Below are 22,935 nucleotides of genomic sequence, written 5' to 3' on the forward strand. Positions count from 1 at the left end.
CAACTACTGAATTATTACCTAATTGCAAAATATTTGATCCAAATGTCTGTTGAAGGAAGTGCTTTTAATAAATGTGTAAGTTCAAATGGCTATAGTATCTCGCTCAGGGACGTGCGGTCAGGGGAGGCAGGGGAGGCAGAGCCTCACCTCTCTTCATGAAATAATAGTATGTAATATTATATTATAATATTATATACATCCGTCAGCCGTGCCCGGGAGCTGCTGAGGCAGAAATGTTGTTGGCGCTCCCGGATGACGAAGCCACGAAAGCGACTGGAGAACGACCTCGCTGCCCCTTTTGTTGCTTTCCCATTGAGGCGGCTGCGCTTTCACCCCGCTGAAGCCTTGCTGCCTGCATGGGAAAGCAGCGAAAGGGGCTTTCACCCCGCTGAAGCCTTGCTGCCTCAATGGGAAAGCAACGAAAGGGGCTGCGTTTTCACCACGCTGAAGCCTTGCTGCCTGCATGGGAAGCCATCCTCACTGCCCCTTTTGCTGCTTTCCCATTCAGCAGCAAGGCTTCAGTGGGGTGAAAGTGCAGCCCCTTTCGCTGCTTTCCCATTCAGCAGCAAGGCTTCAGCTGGGTGAAAACGCAGCCCCTTTCGCTGCTTTCCCATTGAGGCAGCAAGGCTTCAGCGGGGTGAAAACGCAGCCCCTTTCGCTGCTTTCCCATTGAGGCAGCAAGGCTTCAGCGGGGTGAAAACGCAGCCCCTTTCGCTGCTTTCCCATTGAGGCAGCAAGGCTTCAGTGGGGTGAAAGCGCAGCCCCTTTCGCTGCTTTCCCATTCAGCAGCAAGGCTTCAGCTGGGTGAAAACGCAGCCCCTTTCGCTGCTTTCCCATTGAGGCAGCAAGGCTTCAGCGGGGTGAAAACGCAGCCCCTTTCGCTGCTTTCCCATTGAGGCAGCAAGGCTTCAGCGGGGTGAAAACGCAGCCCCTTTCGCTGCTTTCCCATTGAGGCAGCAAGGCTTCAGTGGGGTGAAAGCGCAGCCCCTTTCGCTGCTTTCCGATTCAGCAGCAAGGCTTCAGCGGGGTGAAAACGCAGCCCCTTTCGCTGCTTTCCCATTGAGGCAGCAAGGCTTCAGCGGGGTGAAAACGCAGCCCCTTTCGCTGCTTTCCCATTGAGGCAGCAAGGCTTCAGTGGGGTGAAAGCGCAGCCCCTTTCGCTGCTTTCCGATTCAGCAGCAAGGCTTCAGCGGGGTGAAAACGCAGCCCCTTGCTGCCTCAATGGGAAAGCAGCGAAAGGGGCTGCGCTTTCACCCCGCTGAAGCCTTGCTGCCTCAATGGGAAAGCAGCGAAAGGGGCTGCGTTTTCACCCCGCTGAAGCCTTGCTGCTGAATGGGAAAGCAGCGAAAGGGGCTGCGTTTTCACCCAGCTGAAGCCTTGCTGCTGAATGGGAAAGCAGCGAAAGGGGCTGCGTTTTCACCCCGCTGAAGCCTTGCTGCCTCAATGGGAAAGCAGCGAAAGGGGCTGCGTTTTCACCCAGCTGAAGCCTTGCTGCTGAATGGGAAAGCAGCGAAAGGGGCTGCGTTTTCACCCCGCTGAAGCCTTGCTGCCTCAATGGGAAAGCAGCGAAAGGGGCTGCGTTTTCACCCCGCTGAAGCCTTGCTGCTGAATGGGAAAGCAGCGAAAGGGGCTGCGTTTTCACCCCGCTGAAGCCTTGCTGCTGAATGGGAAAGCAGCGAAAGGGGCTGCGTTTTCACCCCGCTGAAGCCTTGCTGCTGAATGGGAAAGCAGCGAAAGGGGCTGCGCTTTCACCCCACTGAAGCCTTGCTGCCTCAATGGGAAAGCAGCGAAAGGGGCTGCGTTTTCACCCCGCTGAAGCCTTGCTGCTGAATGGGAAAGCAGCGAAAGGGGCTGCGTTTTCACCCCGCTGAAGCCTTGCTGCAGCAAGGCTTCAGCGGGGTGAAAGCGCAGCTGCCTGAATGGGAAAGCAACGAAAGGGCCAGCGAGGACGGCTTCCCATGCAGGCGGCAAGGCTTGAGCGGGGTGAAAGCGCAGCCCCTTTTGTTGCTTTCCCATTGAGGCGGCTGCTCTGTCACCCCGCTCAAGCCTTGCCGCCGGGCCCCACGGAGCTGCTTTTCCTGGGCAGCGATTGGTGAAGCTGCTTGACAACCACACAGCCGGCGCGCTGCCTCTCGGGTTGTTAGGAAGCAAACGCAAAGGAACCCACCGCCACGGGCCCGCGTTTGTGGGCGCCGGCGGCTGCAAGCCTTAGACAGGCTCTTCTTCTTCCTCCTCCTCTCCCACACCCCTGGGAAGCTCCTGCCCCCATTTTGTGCGTCTCCCTCCCTCACCCCGATTTTTTTCTCGGAGTCGGCGGCTCGGGAAAGGCCCGCCCTGTAGGTGAGTCTCTCGTTGATGTGGGGCCATTCCCGGGAGCCAACGAGTTTTTTGCTGGCTGCCAAGGCAGGGCTTCGTTGAGGTGACAACGCTGAAGAAGCTGTGCAGGAGGAGTTAGGGGGATGCAGAAGGCCCGAGGGAGGCCTCTGGGGATTGGGCTTTGGGTTGGTGGAAGACCTTGAAGGAGTGGGGGGGGAAGGGACTGGCGCCGGTGGAGGAAGCAAGGCTACACGGATCAGTGCACTCCGCGGTCCCCTTAATGTTCACTCAGGAAGGTGGGGGCTGCCTCAGCCTCCTGCACACGTGGTCCCATTCCCCGCCTTCCTGATGATGTCACCAGCCTCACCAGCCATAACTCTCACTGCACGTCACTGATCTCACTTCATGTGCTTTTTAATGGCTGCTCTTAATTCTGGAGGTTAAGTGGTCACCAAGATTTTACTTACTTGAAAGTGATGTGCAAAATATTCCAACAATTCAGGCTAAGACTGGCTGTTTGAGCTTGGAAGCCCAAAACAGAACTTGGCCATTTTGAATGATATCACTTTGAGTGTTCTAACTGGTCCACATGCTGCAGTTAATTAGTTTTATAGCTTGTGACTAGATTGAATAAATTTAGGTGCATCGCTTCATTGGCAATTCTTGTGGAAATAGACTCAAAACTTTACAAGGCTTTGGAAATAGAACTGTTCCCAGATTCTGAGCACAGATAAGGAGACCATTTTGACTCCCACCAATAAGAATGGAGAATCTCTTATCCGGAAAGCCTCCCTCCCTGGATTCTCAAGATAGAAAATAAGTTATTTCTCTTGAAATGTGTTAGATTCTCTCTCTAAAAATCCTATTAACAAATGAAAAAATATATTTGGTTTTGGTTCATGAGAAAGGTCCCTTCTAATAGATGCTAAATTTTTGACTTAATTGATTTTCTTCTTACTACAGATGGTTGGTTAGCAAGCATCCCTTTCTCGCAGTTTGAACTTCCAATATTCTAAGTTTGTTCCAACAGGACATAGAACACTTAAGCCATTTTGAATTTTCTCTCATGAGATCTTAGGCAACACAAAATGTTTTGCTGAAATACTTTTGAAGCAGGACTCTCAGTTCTGGGCTCAAATTAAAACACATGTTCCATTTTACCCCATACTCCTCAGGGAATTAAATTATTGTTGATAACATCTGGTCATTCTTAAATTCTTGAAATTTCTTTGGAGGGAGGGATTTCCATGGAATAAAACTAACCACAAATTATGGAAAACATGGCAAACTAAATTAAACAAAAATATGGTTTATTTTAGATAAATGAAGAGTGATAAAACTAAGGAGGAAAAAATGCAGGAAGGAAAGAAAGATGCCAATAAAGCAAATGGAGGAAAATTGATTCATTCTCACAATCATAATAGCTCACTGTATTCATAACACATGTTACTCTGCAGCCAAAAATGCACTATGCAAATTATCTTCCTATTTGAATGCAAGGTATATTTATATAATGCATAAGGAAAGGAATAGTACAGAAATTATGAGTTCTATTTGTATAGTTCTGTTTTCATTTTTGCATTCTTATCTCCACATTTAAAGCTGGATGATTTTAATAAGGTTACAACTGATACTCAAAGTATAAAAAATTGAGGCTAACAAATGCCTCATTCATGGCAGACCTGCACAACGTGTCACCACCAAACCTAATGCAGAATACCTAGTTTGCTTATTAATTTCCAGATAATTGTTCCTGTCTCTTACACAGAACTTAATCAAAAACCAGTTTTCCTAGCATGCATGGCTAACTGGAAATTTAGCTTAATAAATCACCATCTCTTCAAGTCTTGTATAAATCAATATATTTTTGTCTGCACGAAAATCAATGGAAACTGGATATGTTTTTTTTGTATTTGCAATTCATGATACAGTGACTATAAAACAAAAAATCTTTCATGTGTTTCATCCGCAAATCAATATTTGCAAATATACTCTGCAGCATTACAAATATTTGCCAATATACTCTGCAGCATTACCAATTATTAGACGATTATTCCATCTATTTTTTAAAAAGTTAAATGTGCTTTATTTTTAAGCAAAGAAATTTGTAAGAATATATTTTAAGGCTTCATACAAATGCTTTGTTTATCAAATTATGGTAAACCCTGGCTTCCATCCTATGAATTGAAAATGTTCCAGAGAGGCAAGCAAACCTTCTGTGAATTCATAGAATACTCCAAGCACTCCTGACAATCCTTTAAATGTCTATATGTAAAAATACAAATTTTGTGGAAAGTGCCGCTCAATTATTTGGAGGGAAGGGAAACCTTTAAAAATTATCAAATATTGGTATATTTGGAAGTCATATAAATATGATGCCAATTATAATTCAACTAACATGATTGTTAAAATAATATTAAAATTACATTAAAACCACAATTTGGTGGGTTTTTTAAAAAAAGAACTATTGGATCAAGAAGATACAATAGTGAGGTGTTTTTAGTAACTGAACATTCAGCTTCTTCATCTCATTTAAGAGAAAGTCAAGGTATTGCAAAAGAGTGTGTGTGTGTGTGTGTGTGTACACACACACACACACACATACATACATACAAACTAACCTGTGCCCACCTAGGTTCTTCATATGCCCACCAAAAGGATGTAACAAAGGCTATTCTAAAACAACTAGTAGGAAATTAGACCAGCATGCAGGTGTTCTCTAAGCATTACTTGACATCACATAATAAGGCAACGCCACGTAATATCCAATGTTCAGGTGGTTGGGTGGTTCGTAGGTCCACTTCAGCAATGTAATTCAGATCTGTCCGGAGTGGTTTTTTGTAGATTGGACATGAGTACAGGCGAGGATCTTTTGAGGCTAAGAAGAGACAAAGAAGAAATGTTCATTTTTATAAGTTTATGAAACAAATAAAATTTCAATCAATATAACTAGTTGAAATGTTAAACAAGAGTTTACATGTACCATATTTTTCGGAGTATAAGATGCACTGGAGTCTAAGACGCACCAAGGTTTTGAAGAGGCAAATAATTTTTAAAAAGTTTTTGCACTCTGCAAACCTCCCAAAAACGACCCGGTTTTTTTGCGAAAACGGGCCTTTTTTTTCCTCAAAAAAAGTGCATGAATAGCCTTTAGGAGGCTTGTAGAGTGTTCCTGGGGGGCAAAAACGAGCAAAAAATGGCCCATTTTCGCAAAAACAGGCCCCCTTTTTTGTCAAAAAAAAGGGCATTAGGAAGCTTATAGAATGCTCCTGGGGACTGGGGGGACAAAAATGAGCAAAAAATAGGCCAGTTTTTTGCTCATATCTGCCCTCCCCAGCCCCCAGGAGCTCTCTGAAAGCCTCCTACAAGCTATGCACAGCCATTATGGTGAAGGGGGCGGTATTTCGGGAGGCAAAAATTGCTGTATTCGATGTATAAGACGCATCCAGATTTTCAGTCTCTTTTTTGAGGGAAAAAGGTGCGTCTTATACTCCAAAAAATACGGTAATAAGGATCTATGGAGGTGCAATGGTTGTAATATTTCAGATTAACTCTGCTGACTGCCGACTGCAAGCAGTTCCGATTCTCACCAGCTAAAAGTTACTGAGCTTTCCATCCTTCCGAGGTTGGTAAAATGGGGATCCAGACTGTGGGGGCAATATGCTGACTCTGTAAGCGGTTTAGAGAGAGGCTGTAAAGCACTTGAAGCGGTATATAAGTGCTAACTTATCAAATCTTACCTTGGCCAAGGATAAGTTGTGAAACCACTTTAAAAAAGACATTTAGGAAGATAAAAGGAACTAAGGGAAGGTTTTGATAAGTTGGTGATGCAGAATAAGGGGAAGGGACGCTTTCTGAAAGACCTGAAATGGAACATTGTATATGAGGAATCTTAATAGATATTTTTACTGCGCCAAATTTATGACATATAGCATCTTTGCATGTTACAAGCAAGTGAAAGGGCACAGCAATGGCAGAAATGCATTCCAATGTGCTGATTTCCTTAGTGAATAAGCAATAAAATATACATAAAAGTAAAAGTATTTTTTAAAAGTATTGCCTAACTAGATTTTAATCAAAAGGTTTCTATGTTTGAGTGAATAAAAACCGTTTAAACCTCCATGTCACTCCCTCCACCACCTCAACAGTTTCACTTCACAGGGAAGAAAGCATCAGACAATAACCTTAACACTCCGGGGAGACAGACAAAAAAGCAGATGCTCCTCCAGAAAATTGCACATTAAAGCAGATGGCAGTTTAAAAATTAAAAGCATCATGTTGAATTGGGTCCAGCATGTAACGCACAGGCGTAATATGTTCTTCAAGTAGCTCAACTCTAATCAGCCTTTCAGGATAATTAAAATTTCTAGGCCATTTAAAGAAAGAAACATTTATACAGCAATACAGTAATTCTGTTGGGAGAGAACCATAATGTGGATAATTATTGTCAGGATATCTTTGTCCAGGAAAGTTAATTATCAGCGTATCAGACCAACGGCCCATCCATACTGCAATGGTAATATGCTTCCAGTGATGGGAGAAAAGGGTCCCAACAAGTCGCGGGGGGGGGGGAGTGCTATTTCCCAACCTATCTTTTATCACACCTCTGAGAGGCCAATAATGTTGCTGCCCTCAAAAAAGTAATATGAATTTCTTGAAGCACAGGAATTGGTTTTACTCTTTCAAGCCAGATAAGTGACCTCCAGTGATTCCTCCTCAACGCACTGGATTGTCAAGGCAAGTGGCCTTCTGTTACAATCGCTGGGAAAACACTACTTTCTGTCAGAATTCAATGAACAGATGAGATAGAAGCCACCTTGTCCATCGTTAGGTAATTGACATGTTGTGTCTGTGGAGATTCTCAATTGCTCAGGTCACAGTTGTCCCAAAGATGCTTTTCCAAAAGGCAACTGGATTGTCTTGGTATTTTCCTTGAAAACGCTTCACTTCTCATCCAAGAAACATCTGCAGTTCAGAGGTTGCCTTTTGGGAAAGCATCCCTGGGGCAATACTGTGTCTATCCAGCTGGGTGAATGAGCTCTAAGTTGATAACTGATGTTGGAATCAGTAAGCTCACTTGGGCCTGTAGTGACAATGATGGAGTACAAATCATCCAATGTTATTTGGAACAAACCTGGTTTCCTGAAACAGGAATGGACACCACTCCCCCTATCAATGTTGCTGATTAATAAGTCTTATAATCAGTATCTGGATAGCCATGCATTATCCACCCCCCAATTTAGGGAGAGTTCAGTTCTCTTAGACTAGAATATCATTGAACATGCCAGAAAAACTAAGAAAACTGGAGTCAATATGGGTGGCAAACAAATGTACTAAACAAATCAATTAAAACTTTTGCCTGACTGAGTTTCAAATTTCTCCCTCTCTCTCTGTCTCTCTCTCCCCCGTCTCTCTCTCATCTTTTCCATTACTCACAGAAAGGCTAACATTACTTTTATTAAAGTGTCTAAAACAACAGAATTTTGCAAGTCTGGTTGTGTGGTACCCCACCCCCCCAATCCTCAAACCCAGATGAATTAGGGGGGATGTTTATTTGGGCCACTTCCACATACTTTCTGCTTGTTTTGGACTTAAGTTATGTTTTCTCTTACTCACTTTGGTAACAGATCTGGCCTATCTTGTAATAGTCATTTTTCTTACTCTCTACAATTACTCTCCAAATGCCAATCCAATTACCTCATTCCTAGATGAGATCCTTACCTGGATATTAGTGATACATCAACCAATATGTAGATTTTACGATAGGCCCCATTAGGAGACTGTATACTTATGCCATGGAGATCATCAGTATAACACCCAAAAGCATTTCTCATAATTGTCTTAAGCAGGAGCAAGACCATGGCAGGTTTTTCTAAAAGTCTCTGACATGAAAAGTCTTGTGGGAAGCAACACCTGTACTCATCTTATTTCTTTCCTGGTACTGATCATCCATAGAATGGCAATTTTAAATGCTATCCTTAGAATCCAAGTAAAATAAGACCCCTTCATATTTTGGGCCATGCATGGCATTCTCAACTGAGAAGGGTGTTTATACATGCCTACAATATATAAACCCCTTCATATACCTGCAAACAGCTTGATAGGCACTGCATATAGACAGTCCTCAACAGACAACTACAATTGACCCCAACATTTCTGATGCTAAGTGAAACATTTGTTAAGTGAACCTTGCCCCATTTTACAACTTTTCTGGCCATCGTTAAGTGAATCACTGCAGTCGTTAAGTTAGTGAATGAATTTGGCTTCCTCACTGACTTTGCTTGTAAGAAGGTTGCAAAAGGTGATCGCAGGACCTGGGGACATTGAGACCAACATAAGTATGAATCAGTTTCCAACCATTCGAATTTTGGTCATATGACCATGAGGATGCTACAATGGTTGTAAGTGTGAAAAACTACCATAAGTTACTTTTTTGTGCATCATTGTAACTTTGAATGGTAACTAAATGAACTGTTGTAAGTGGAGGACTTCCTGTACAGTTGTCCAGAAGACGCTTTGCTTCTCATCCAAGAAGCTTGAAGAAGCTCTGAAGAGTTGAAGAAGCTTCTTGGATGAGAAGTGAAATGTCTTCAAAGAAAGTCCAGTTGCTGCTTGAAAAAGCACCTTTGGGACATCCATGACCTGGATGACTGAGAATCCCCATAGACATTTCCCTGTACAGATATGCCTTACCAAAGGTAAACAAACAGATTTAACCAAATAAATGCTGGTGTCACAAATTACTGAAAGAAAAAGGGAGGACTACAAAGCTTTGGGTTTTATTGCAGTTGCATTTATTTCTTATGGGATTTTATTTCTTGAAAGAAAAAGCTGTCTATTTTCAGACCAACATTCTGAACCAAATTTCAGAAAGCAGAGCGACAGTCTGTCTCTTCAGCCCACCGTTGATTCTGACAGCTGTTTTCCCCCTTCACGGATCCCAGAGCTTCTTCCCTTACGTCTGAAGTTGCACTTTCAGACTTTTGACTTGTTTGCTGAAGCAGATCCAAACTCTATACATTCAGCTGTCAACAAGAGCACCTACATACCAAGTAACAACTTGTAGCCTTGTTTTAAAAATCCTCACCAGTATAAAAAACTGGGTTTAAGCTGATCAACATTTTTTTAAAAAAAATATAATTTAAGTGGAAAGAAATCCTTTGCCGCTGTGTTGATTTTCCCCAGATGAACAAATGTATTTTTTATTCTCTTCACTCAGAGGTTTCATTTGGTTTTACACAGCAGGTCTCATCTAGCTTAAGTTGAAGTAGAAATGCATATTTTATTACAGTCTCCTCTTTATTGGCTAACCTACTTCAAGCTACTTCTGAGCATATAGCGGGGGGGGGGGGGAGAGAAGCAGCATCCTTCTTTTTTACATATTATTTAGCCACTTTTATTCTGCCTAGAATGTATCCATTGCAAAGTCAATTCTAAAGCTGGTAAAAGGAAATGGCAAAGTAGTTTCTATTGATCTGTTTAAATATAGGTATCGTTTCTATTGAGAAAGGAAATAAAAATGTGGGATTCAATCAACTGAGTTCTGCGTCCCTCTGCAGCTCTTTTTCTTTATTATACAAGTGCATTCTAAACCTAATCAATGACAATCCAAGGCTAAAAGGGCACATAGATATAGCAGAACAGCTTAACTTAGAAGTTGGACCTGGTGAAGGTTTTTTAACATAGAATAACTTAGGATCACTTGCAGAATCCAAGAATTGTGCCAATAAACCTTGCTTCCTGTGCTTCCAAGTGGTAATCATGGCTTAGCAGAGATTGTTTCAAATCAAACTAACATCCTCTTTTGAACACAATTCACTATTTTCTAACACAACTTTATACTTTCTTAATATCCATAAAGCACATAGGTTAGCACTGCTGTTGCTAGAAATACAAAAGTGAATACACTTTGCATACTGCTAGGTAACACATATTCAGTAAGGAGTATTTTGATATCTCTGCTCCCAAAAGAGCAACTAGGAATAAAGCTTTTCAGGACCCTATATAAAAAAAAATGGCAGCATTTGTTCTTCAAGGACTGACCAGAACAAGCATTTCCATTTAAAATCCAAACATTTTTTTTCATGCCACAAAATCAATAGAATTCATGGCCTATTTTAAAGTGTGAAATACTCTCAACTGTATCATCAAAATCACATTCAATGTAATACTCACTGTTGTTTTCTGCATATATTCTTATCACGGGCATTGGTTCAAAGAGCACCTTAGGTTTAGATTCAATGAGTTTCATGTTCCTTTTGTCCCATCCAGCTCCTTCTAGGTAGAGGCCATATACATAGACTCCTTCAGGAGGAGGAGTTGAGATGTCATCGTTCATCCACTTTGTGACCTCACTGCACAGAACTACGCTGTCAAGTGCCCATCCCTTGTTTGCTCTTGTTATTTCCTGTTTCAAAGCAATGGAGCAGTTAGAATTTCTACCACCAAAGAATCAATGTAGTTTCAGAATAAATAAGCCAAAAATCAAAAAATACAATGGAGTCACATTTTTTTTTCCTCCTGAGATTTTCTAATTATATACCAATTTCTATAGTATGTATACAAGTGAGACACAAAGGTGCTTTTTCAAGAGGTAACTGGACTTTCTGTTTTTTCTTTGAAGACGTTTCGCTTCTCATCCAAGAAGAATCTTCTTGGATGAGAAGTGAAACATCTGCAAAGAAAAAACAGAAAGTCCAGTTGCCTCTTGAAAAAGCACCTTTGGGACAACCATGACCTGGATGACTGAGAATCCCCATAGACATATACAAGTGAGAACTAAACAGGGGTTGTTGTTTTTTTGGTCCCTTCAGGTCAGGGATGACTTCTGGCAACTGCCTGGTCAAGCCCCTGCAGTTCTCTTGGCAAGATTTTGGAAGTGGTTTGTCTTTGCTTGCTTGCTTGCTTCGTAAGGCTGAGAGTGGCTGACTGGTTCAAAGTCACCTAGGTGGCTTCATGCCCAGTCTCCCAGTTTCTAGACTGGTGACTCAACCAGCACACTAAACTGAGACTCTAACACCACTTCAATAGGTAGATATACAAGTGCTTTACTAATTGATACTTCTTTCATATTTCTTACTTCTCTTTCTTTATAGATCCTCACTCAACTCATTACACACTGTCAAACCATCTGATCAGTGTTTTTATTGCTCAGGAAACTAGCTGTAAGTTATATTAGTTTAGTTTAGTTTAGTTTAGTTTATTTAATTTATAGACCGCCCCCTCTCCCCGTAGGGACTCGGGGCGGTGTACAGACCATTCGTAATCAAAACAATAAAATGACATAAGACATAAGACATGCAACATAAACAACTCACACACACGGTCTGTTATAAAATCCCAAAACCAATTAAATACTAAGAACAATTTTAAAACCCATTAAAACCCTAATATAAAATTTAAAAAGCCATCCAGGAAGGTTTGAATAGATGTTAAATGCAGTTACGATTATGGTTGTAATTAAGCCAGACCTGCTACTCGAAACAGGTGGGTCTTGAGTTTCTTGCGGAAGGAGCGGAGATCAGAAGTGGTTCTAATATCGGGGGGGGAGGTCGTTCCAGAGGGTTGGGCCCATCACAGAGAAGGCCCTACTCCTAGGCACCGCCCGCCCGGACTGTTTAGCGGATGGTACCCGGAGGAGGCCCTCTCTGTGAGAGCGGATTGGTCGCAGGGATGTATGGGGTAGAATGCGATCCCGCAAATAACTAGGTCCCGAGCCATGGAGCGCTTTGAAGATGACAATCAACACCTTGAAACGCACCCGAAAGGCCACAGGTAGCCAGTGCAGCTCGCGCAGGAGAGGTGTTACATGGGAGTACTTAGTACTCCCCATAATAACCCGCGCGGCTGCATTCTGGACCAGCTGGAGCCTTCGGGTGCATCTCAAGGGGAGCCCCATGTAGAGAGCGTTACAGTAATCAAGGCGAGAAGTCACTAGGGCATGAGTGACTGTGCAAAGGGCGTCCCGCTCCAGTAAGGGACGCAATTGGCGCATCAGGCGAACCTGATGGAACGCCCCCCTAGCCACGGCCATCACATGATCATCTAGCGACAGCCGGGAATCTAGGAGGACGCCCAAATTGCGTACTCTATCCACCGGGGGCAGTTGTACCCCCCCAATGGCCAGAGATGGAACACATTGGCTAAAGCGGGGCACCGGTAGCCACAGCCACTCCGTCATGGAAGGGTTGAGTCTGAGTCTGTTGTCGCCCATCCAGACCTGCACGGCTTCCAGACACCGGGACATCACCTCGACGGCTTCGTTGGGGTGGTTCGGGGTAGAAATGTATAACTGAGTGTCATCTGCATACAGATGGCACTCAACCCCGAATCCTCGAATGATCTCACCCAGCGGTTTCATGTATGTGTTGAACAGGAGAGGGGAGAGGACCGACCCCTGTGGCACTCCACACGTGAGCGGCCTCAGGGTCGATCTCTGCTCTCCCGCCAACACACATTGCGTCCGACCGGAGAGGAAGGAGGAGAACCACCGCAAAACGGTGCCCCTCACCCCCATCCCCTCCAGCCGACGCAACAGGATACCATGGTCGATGGTATCGAAAGCCGCTGAGAGGTCTAACAGGACTAAGATGGAGGAACAACCCCCATCTTTCGCCCTCCAGAGATCATCCACCAACGCGACCAAAGCCGTCTCTGTGCTGTGGCCCGGCCGGAAACCGGACTGGCGCGGATCTAGATAAGTAATTTCCTCCAGGTGTCGAGGGAACTGCTGCGCCACCACACTCTCAACAACCTTCGCTAAAAAGGGAAGGTTGGAGACAGGACAATAATTGGCTAACTCAACTGGGTCTAGGGAAGGCCTCTTAAGTAGGGGCCTCACCACCGCCTCCTTCAGGGAGGCTGGCAGGAACCCCTCCTCCAGCGAGGCGTTCACCAGACCCAGGAGCCAGTCACGTGTAACCTCCCAGGTTGCCAGTACAAGCCAGGAGGGACACGGGTCCAATAAACATGTGGTGGCCCGCAGTCGCCCGCGTAGCCTGTCCATATCCTTGGTGGCAACAGAGTCAAACTCCTCCCAGATAGGTACCTCAAGACTCGCCTCCGGTGTCTCCTCACGATCACTGAAGGGGACCCATTCGCTCCGGATCTGAGCGATTTTGTCCTGCAGATATTCCCCAAATTCCTCTGCCCTCCCCTGTAAAGGGGCTTCCCGCGACCTCTGTGATAGGAGGGAGCGGGTCACCCGAAACAGGGCGGCAGGGCGGTTTTCTGCAGACGCAATAAGGGTGGCATAATATCGACGTTTAGCCACCCTTAGTGCCACAAGGTAGGTCCGTAAATGGGCTCTTACCTGTGTTCGGTCAGATTCGGCCCGAGAGGATCTCCATCTGCTCTCTAGGCGTCTCTTGTGGCGCTTCATCACCCTCAGCTCCTCGGAAAACCAAGGGGCCAGGGTGGTTCGCTGCCACCGGAGAGGCCGCAAGGGCGCTACCCGGTCCAAGGCCCTGGCCGCCGCACTGTTCCATGCAGCCGCCAGGTCCTCCGTCCGGGAGCGGGTCAGGGCAACAGGAGGTGGCCCAAGCTCTGTCTGGAACCTGTCTGGTTCCATCAGTCGCCTGGGGCGGAACCATCTAAGATCCTCTGGTTCTGCCTCCCCGCGATGGGGGGTGGCGTCAGGGAAGTCCAGCCGGAGAAGCGAGTGATCTGACCATGACAGGGGAGTGATCACCTGATCCCCTATTCCCAGATCGCTCTTCCATCGACCAGAGATAAAAACAAGGTCCAGCATGTGTCCTCCTAAAGCCTAGTTCAGAAAGGCAACATATTCTAGTTATCAAAAGCATCAGAAAGGTGGGACTGATTTAGAAAGATACTTTATAAAGAAGTCAAAAATTAATTGAAATTCAGAAGTCACAACTTTATTTGAAAAATTACCAGTTGAAACAGGTTTTCAAGTTTTGACTGCTGGAACATTTCCTTGTAACTCCTCTAACTTTCACTCTCCTTGTAAGGGGAGGCCCCGTGTCAGCCAGTTAATGTCTACATCCTCTTGTTAGCAAATTACCTTTTCCCTTCCTAGAAATCCAAAAACAGCAGGTTCTCTGTTTCTTATTATTTTAATCTACCACAGAGGCAGCAAAAACACCATGCAAAGGAGACATCTGAACAAAAGAAAGGTTTAAAACTTGGACAATATTTTTAGCAGTGGGGTCCTTCCTGCAGAATAGGAGTTAGGCAGGAGCCATGCACACAAAAACACACAGTTGTACAGAACAACTGACTGGCTGCTGGGAAACACAGAATACCAAATTAGGGAAGTTCCCTAGCATGATAGGAGTCACTGGCAGCTGCCAGGAATCAGCTGGTTTCTGTGTTCCATTGTGAGCTATATAAACAGCTGGCGAGAGCCATGACAACCAGTTGCCCAAGTGCAACAGGCAGTTTTATATATTTCATTTAGAAATGTCAGCTTGTCAAAATCGTGGGTAAGAATAAAATCTGAAATTTAAGATTTAGAATATTTCCCTGACAATGCGGTAGATCTTTGCTCCTGGACTTTCAAAGACGATCTTTTCCTGCCATAATTTACTATTGACTTAAGCTCTCTCAAGCCTAGTATAATATTTGCAGGGTAGTAGAAGAAGAAGACTGGGACACCCTGTTCCTTATCACAATCATAACATGAAAAAAAAAAGTTAAAGAAAAGTGAGGTCCATTACCAGCCCTACTTTTTTTCGAGATGGCAAAGGCAACTCCATTCACTTTCCTGAAAATAGATGAAATCTCCACATGTATTCATTTCAGATAAAAATCAAAACAAGTGGATAGAATTGTAGAGCAATCAGATATTTAACCTGTCTCATTGCAGTTAAAAAGCCCTGGGGATTGAAGAATCCTGTCATCCAAAAGCAATTTGGTCGTTTCTCAAAAATCCAAGAATGAAATTGCCGGTTTCTTTCCAGAAGTTCAGTAAACCAAAAGCCAAGTGTGCTGGAAGCCCAAGACGCCTAGAAACAGAGAAAATAATATGGTACAAGAAACTACGCTGTACAATGCTTCGAAACTTGGGTGTTGAAGAAGTAAAAGTATACTGCATTTGTTTCAGAAAATTCATATGATGGACTACTTCCTCCATGTTAAAGACAAGATGTCAGAGAAAAAAGTAACCAGAAGTGTCCTCCTTGTATGAAGGAACATTCAATCAAGTTAACCTTTAGACCTTTCCTACCCAAATTTGGAGTAGTACATGGCAAGTGGATCAAGTTACTCTTATAAAACATCACTGTGGGTAGCAGATCATTATGCTGCTCATGAGTAAATGCATTTTTTAGACAAAAGAGAAGTCCCAGTAGACTCTGCAGTACAATTAGTCCCCGACTTACAACAGTTCACTTAGTAACTGTTCAAAGTTACTACCACACTGAAAAAATGACTTATGACTGTTTCTCACACTTATGATCTTTGCAGCAGCCCCTTGGTCATGTGATCAAAATTCGGACACTTGGAAACTGAGTCATATTTATAATGGTTGCAGGGTCCCAGGGTCAGGTAATCCCCTTTTGCGACCTTTTCACAAGCAAAGTCAATGGGGAAGTCATATTCATTTAGCAATCATGTTACTAACTTAACAACTGCAGTGATTCATTTAACAACTGCAGCAAGATAGGTTTAAAAGGGGCAAAACTTCACTTAACAAATGTCTCACTTAGCAACAGAAATTGTGGGCTCTATTGTGGTTGTAAATCGAGGACTACCTGTACTAAATTGATAAGACAGAATTGGCATGGAGAAATTACTACATGAGACATTCTTCCTATTCATATGGCCTAGAAACCTCCCACTGGAATGTCAAATAAATGTATGAGAACAAGCCTTCAATTACAAGGAATCAATTAATTAAAAGTAATTATGTAGGTCTGCTTAGATGCTTTGACCATGTCATAATTTTATTAGGGCAGTTAATTCAGAAGAATGATGCTCTAACATTATTTTCCTTCTAATGAAACAAGAATACCAACCTTTCTCCAGCGCTCTGGGATCCGTGCATCATACATACAATCCAGAGCATCCCTGAGATTCTCATTCATGATTATGGTTCCATCAATGGCCAGTTTAAGATCTGTCAAAGTGTTTCGCACCAGAGCAATAATCCTTTGCATTCTGTCAATTTCCTGTCGCAGAAAGATGTTCATTGGCTGAAATGGTCCCATTTGCTGAAGCCTTTCCTTTACCTAACATGAGACAGAGAATATTTAAATATAATGCCAATTAGCATGCTAACCACCATGTCCACAAGGCTACTGACTTCTATAAAATTCTATGCAGAAGAAATGAAATGGGAGGATAGATTTTTTTCAAAGTGGCATGGAGCATGAACTCTTTGAACACTAAAATCATGTACAAGAAGCTTGTCTTAAAAAAATCTCTTTATCAGTTATTTCATTGGTGATAAAAGTATTTGAAAATAAATGCAAGTATAAAAATGGTATTATATTTAGAGGTTTAATGTATCCATAATTCTCTATGGAAAAACAAAAAAAAATGCAGAAAGCTTTGAAATGTGAAGATTGCATAAATCTAATTATAAACATAAATATCAAGTCAAACCAAATAAGTGATCAAATATACTTGAGTGTATTTGCATGCAAGAGCCAGATTGGTGTAGGCTAGAAACTAGGAGAATATGACGTCTACTTTTAGGCACAAAGCCAGTTGGGTAACCTTAGTCCAGGTTCTCCACTCCACTCAAAGGGTTTTTCTTTTTCCAGTTAGACAGCGTGAAAAACAATTCCAATGCAGCCGATGCTTCCTATCTCAAGATTTTATGAACTTACGTCAAAAGGCACGTAATCCGCAGGTAGCTTCTCCAGCATATCATCAGCTAGCCTGGCCACTACAGCTTCTCGGGTTTCCCCGCTTCCGCTAGAGCTGTCTTTGGGTTGAATGCTGAGGATGGTGTCTAGCACATCTTTTGCCAGTTTGCTCTGGTAAGTAATATCAGCATTGGGATGCAGGCCAAAGACTTCGGGAGTATCATAAGCAGGCAAGCCCTGTACAAGCCAACATAAAGCAGATATAATCTATATTACCTTGTGATCAGAGGGACGGTCAGTATATTTTATTAATAAATCTAGCAGAGTAATATAGAGATTCTTCTAAAGTACTGGTGGAAATGAGTATAAAAAGGGTGGCAATAGCAAGCATGTTTTTTTTAAAAAAACCATATCAGCATCAAGAGAGTGCAGCAAAAATTGAGAGGGATAAAAATCCCTATTTTAATGCATTATTGATTGAGGGTTTAACATTAAAACACTGAAAAGATAACAGCACACTGGAATCTAAAAGAATATTTGTAATATATACAGTGTGTGTGTGTGTGTGTGTGTGTGTGTGTGTGTGTGTGTGTGCGTGTGTGTAGAGTGTGTGTATACATATTGTATACATATACAGTACATATATAATAAATGTTTATAAATGTTCCATTGTGTGTGCGTGTACACACACACACACACACATATATATCTTTTAAAAGATAATCCCAACAAGTAAGATTTCAGAGAATTTTTCATTTATACAATATGTTTCAGAAAATTATTACATAAGGTGGAAGATAATTATCTAACAACACTTGTACAGTGCTTTGAAGTATAGGTAATAGTTCAGTTTAATTGTAACCCTGATACCATATCTTTATTTATTTATATATATATATTTTAAACTGCTCATCAGCAGTATTCTTTTTTGTCATGGTAACAGCTTCATTCTGCCACTCCCTTTACATTGTTAAGATTTTAATATAAAAAAGAAATTCTTTGTCACATCAAGACAAAAGCAATTTTTAAATCAAGAATCTCCAAATGTTCACAAATGTCTTAATCACTAGTATCTCTGAGGCTGTGAGGCAGTAGTTCAATCTACCTACATAGCACATTATTAATTTCTCAGTTCCTTCCATATTTTGGTATTAATTTCTTTACATCAAAGTATCCTTCGTATATATCTTCAGAGTTCTTGTCTGCAAATTCTGTACAGGAAGTTTGATTAAGGAGGAAATATACTAGTGCAATGACCTTGTGAATAAAGAAAGCTTTTGATTTATTAACTTCAGCCTAGCCTTAAATTTCCTTTTATTTGCTAATGATAACAAACCTGTATGTAGTGCAGGTACTGATCCACTGCAGTACACTTCGGTATATTGTATCCTTTGTAAAATGAAAAGTCTTGGCTGAACATGTTTTCACTGAACCACACTTTAGCAAATGTGTTAAGGAGCCTTTTGTCATAGTCATCTGTAACCCTTCCACCATACTGAATTTCTCCAATCATATAACGAACAGTGTTCCAGGACACACCCTGAAAAAGATTTTTAAAAAATATATGGTATGTTCACGCAACTGTATACTAAAATAAATGTATTTGTATGTCAATCAATCAATCAGAATAGAGGTGGAAGGGACCTTGAAGGTCTTCTACTCTCCTAGAAGTCCATGTGCATATGAAAAATCTGAAAATTCCTAGGCATATATTATCTTATTCTGAACTAGAGTAAAAATAGTTCCATTATCAAATTGGAATCCTCCCCCGATTTACTTTGCTATCCCTGTCTCTTGTTTTTAGCTATCTTCTTTCTCTTCCAACAGCATATTATAGCCATCAAATATATATTACATCTGGTATCAGGACATCCATCCTCACCTCTAAATCTAATCTAGTGAATTTAATGGCTGTTTAACATTAAAGGTTAATTGAGTATATTACATTGAGTTGACAACATTGTAAATTATTTCAAGTTTCATATATGCTGCTAGAGATTTATTTCCAGCCAATTAGTATCAATTAACCTTTTTGATGTCCATGTCATCCAAGTGGTTCTGAACAAACTGTACTGTGGCATTGAAATCAGCTTGGTTGAATTCATAAGGAATATTCCATCCCAGAGGTCCAAATTTTCTTCTCTCTTGAACAGTGGAGTGGAGGAAGGCTACAGCATACAACATTGGCTTCCACTGTACCATATTGCTGATGTCCAAGAGATCTTGATTCACACCTGTAACAAAGTCATTGACCATTATAAACAAACTTTCCTATAAAGCCCTTAATGAAAAGCTTTCTTATTTTGTTTTGGCTTTCTGGAACTGCATTTTTCCTCTGCAATTCCCATTTAATCATAACTTCTACATGATAGTTGCTTACACAAAAATTAGCATATTTCCCACTTATATGTTACACTTGAAAAGAATCAACATACATAAGTATCAAACCAAATTCTCTAAACCAATCCCAAATCTTGAAGAAATAGAGTCACGGTGGGGCTGTGGTTAGAATGCAGAATTGCAGGCTAATTCAGCTGATTGCCTGGAGTTCAATCCTGACTGGCTCAAGGTTGACTCAGCCATCCATCTTTCCATAAAATGAAGACCCAGATTATTGGAGGCTATATGCTGACTCTGTAAGATTGCTTAGAGAGGGCTGTAAAGCACTGGGAAACAGTATATAAGTCTAAGTGCTATTGCTATTGCTATTGCTATTGCTAATAATAATATACATGAATGAAAACACTCAGTGAAAAATTTTAATGTTCTGATGGTAATCATTTTCAATAGTTGGGCAGACATGCCTGGCTCAATAATTTACTGATTAGCAAATGATTATCCAGCTATTTATAGGCATAGTCATCTGTAACTCTTATCTTATATTTAATATACGTTTAAAGTAGAAAATCCAGCACAAACTGATTGATCAAAATACTCCAAGCACTCTTAAGATCATTCAAGCTACATGATTTTGTCTTGCTGAAAACTGAATAAAATATTCAATTTTATGGGGAAAAGTTATCAAATAGTTGTATGACAGCTGAAGCTGTCACTCACCTCCATATGTTCTCTTTAGGCCAGCTTTAAGTCCCTGAGGAGGTTCATTAGTGAATTTTATAGACATCTGTAGCAGGGTAATAGGAAAGTGTTTGTGGACCTCTGTAGTCATCCACAAACGAAAGGCCTCATGAACTATTTCTGTTTCCACAATAGTATCCATCAGCTCATCCATAAAGTTAAGACCCAAGTGGCAGTTCTGCAAGAGGGCCCATCCACCCTAAGATAATAAGATGTTAAGAGACATGTAGCTGGGTTTGTTATTCATTTTGGAAATTAACACCATGCATTCAGATTATTGTTGCCTTTCAATGATACTCAATTCACAACTCCTCAATGCTGACATAGTATTTTGCAAATATATCATAATTTGTTTCTAGCTCCAAACGTAACTGAAGTATAGCCAATAAACTAAGAATTTGAAAGAATTCTATGGATCCTACTTGGAATAGATTTGATTTTTAGTGGTAGGATGAACACTATCTTGTACATATCCAACTAGCGTAATCTTTCACTCAATATCACCAACAATGATCAATTTTATTTTGAAAGTGAAATTCAACAAAGTAACAACTTAATTTATCTGCAATATAAATGTGTGTCACCCAAGCAATATATATTCCTGTCTGCTGCCAAATATAAACATGTATTGGATTTAGCAACATTTTTGAATCAAAATATATAGAGCAATTGATTTAAAAACATAATATATTTTCATTTTCAGAATGCTACTGGCTAGAAATAATCCTATTTTGCTCTTTAGAAATAAAAATAGAAATTCTATTCCATAAACAATATTAGTTACGCTATATTCATGCTCAGCTAAACCTCACTAGTCATTTGCAATGTTCTATTTTTTTTTTGAAAAATGCCCTACACCAAATTAGCATGGAAAAGTTGCCTTACATGAGCCATAGTTTGTTGCAGAAGTTTACGTGCATGGACTTCTTGTCCCTGACCCATGGAAACGCAGCGTGTCTCAATTTTCAACCTTTTCCCCAAAGCAATGATTGAATCAGTCGGATCAGAGCCCATTGACAGGAAACAGATGAGAGGTGTGCGTGGATCAGATTCTTCCCAAGTCTTCTCCAAATCTAAAATGACCCCTTCCGCATATTTTTCTCCCATGGTATCCTTAATGTACTTCCTAGCCTATATTTTTTAAAAAAGATATATATTAATGTTTCACATGTACTTAATAGGAAAAATGCAGGGACTTTGGAGACAAAGCATTTAGGGAAGAATTGGCATGTTTGATAAGGTCAAACATGAATGTACAATCAACCCATTAGAACATTTCAGAAGTGTGGTATAAATCTTATTATACCAGGTGAGTGGTGGGATTTTGTATATCTAACTACTAAATGTTCCTATTATTTAAAATAATATCTGTGGGATTCTTGCTAAACTTTAATTGGCACAAAGGCCTATAGCAGTATTTGCATTTTAGCATTCTCATTGAAAACAACAGGACATATATTCAATTTGTAAAGTTAGTGTTCAAGCCAAATAGTAGTCACTTGCTGATATAAGAAGAACAATTTCAATCCCTTCATCACAAATAACACTGAGGTTTACTAGAAAGCAATGTACAATTACTGCTTTCCCCAAAGCTAGCATCTTGCAATGCCCCTCTAAAGCCTTCCTCTTGGTTCATTCATTTCTTGGAGATTGTCCACAATACAGTGATAGCCCTGGCCATGTATACACTACTGTAAGTTTAAGGGAAAGCTAGACCTAAAAAAAACCCCATTCTTCCCATCCATAAAATCAAGGGCTGATTTTGGAAATGCAACCCTTGGGAAATATTAGATGTCTCACCAGTATTCAATGCCATTGATTATAGAATCATTCTAGACCCCTGAATCAGTTGGGAGTTCAAAGAACCATTTTACAGTGATTCAGTTCCCATCAGAGTAAAAAGATGTAACTGATGTTAATGGGTGCTGAGCAACTGAACCCTTGATCCTTTCTTTATGGGATGCCAGTAGTCTTGATATGTCCCTTCACTTCATTTAATGTCTATGTGAAATTGATGGGTGAAACCAGGCATGAGACTGGGATGAGGTATCAACAATACCCTAATGATATCTACTTGTATGTCTCCATCATGGGGTTGGACAAGACTGCAAGTTCTGACTTAGCTTGAAATTGAATCTTAGGTAAATTGAAATAGAATTGTAGGCAAGAGTAACATATTATTTATTCCAGAAGCTATTAGATTGGGCAGAGACTCACCCGCCCCCACATACTGACTCTGGACAAGTTTACAAGATTCTCACTGAAGAAGCAGATCAATTACTTGAAAATTATCCTGGATTCATGGCTTCTAGATTAGCAAGTGGAGATTGTAGCCTGGGGAAATTTTGCCTGCTCTTGGCTGCTGTAGCAATTATGGCTCTCTCTCTTTTTGGAATGGGAGGTACTCGTATCTCCATTACCTTGAGACTGATTTATTGCCAAATACTTTATTTGAAGTTACTTTTGAATTACCAGGAAAGTTTATTTTGTACACATTGATACAGTCCATAGAATATGCTGGTAGGTGAAAACAATTTCAACAATGCAACATCAATATGGTAATCAGTGTGCTTCTGAATACAATCTGAAATGCTGGCTTTGATCTCTAATCTTGTATATTTCAGATCCATGTTGGTTTATCTTCTCCAGAGTCTGGAGGAACTAAAATGTATTTTACAAAGTGCTGCTTCTGTGGCAATAGAAGAAGAATGAACTAAAATGATAGCCTCATGAATGTACATGTGAGAAAGGAGAAGCACTTCTCCCT

At 41.4% G+C, this 22,935-nt stretch overlaps 1 protein-coding gene across 1 annotated transcript in view; it reads right to left on the reverse strand.

Annotated features, from left to right (window-relative positions):
• Positions 1–3,630: 3,630 nt before the first annotated feature.
• DNAH5 (dynein axonemal heavy chain 5) overlaps positions 3,631–22,935 on the reverse strand; it is a 142,226-nt gene continuing 122,921 nt past the window's right edge. Inside the window, exons 71-79 of the mRNA XM_081952749.1 lie at positions 21,054–21,299; positions 20,148–20,367; positions 19,119–19,324; positions 18,427–18,630; positions 17,112–17,327; positions 16,296–16,508; positions 15,132–15,284; positions 10,492–10,723; positions 3,631–5,194 (exon numbers count right to left, since the gene is read on the reverse strand). Coding sequence (XP_081808875.1) covers positions 5,043–5,194; positions 10,492–10,723; positions 15,132–15,284; positions 16,296–16,508; positions 17,112–17,327; positions 18,427–18,630; positions 19,119–19,324; positions 20,148–20,367; positions 21,054–21,299 — 1,842 coding nt within the window. The 3' untranslated portion in view covers positions 3,631–5,042. The remainder of the gene's footprint in view (positions 5,195–10,491; positions 10,724–15,131; positions 15,285–16,295; positions 16,509–17,111; positions 17,328–18,426; positions 18,631–19,118; positions 19,325–20,147; positions 20,368–21,053; positions 21,300–22,935) is intronic.

The sequence above is a fragment of the Natrix helvetica genome, assembly GCF_964273705.1.
Source record: "Natrix helvetica genome assembly, chromosome: 4".
In the NCBI taxonomy this organism is placed as follows: domain Eukaryota; kingdom Metazoa; phylum Chordata; class Lepidosauria; order Squamata; family Natricidae; genus Natrix; species Natrix helvetica.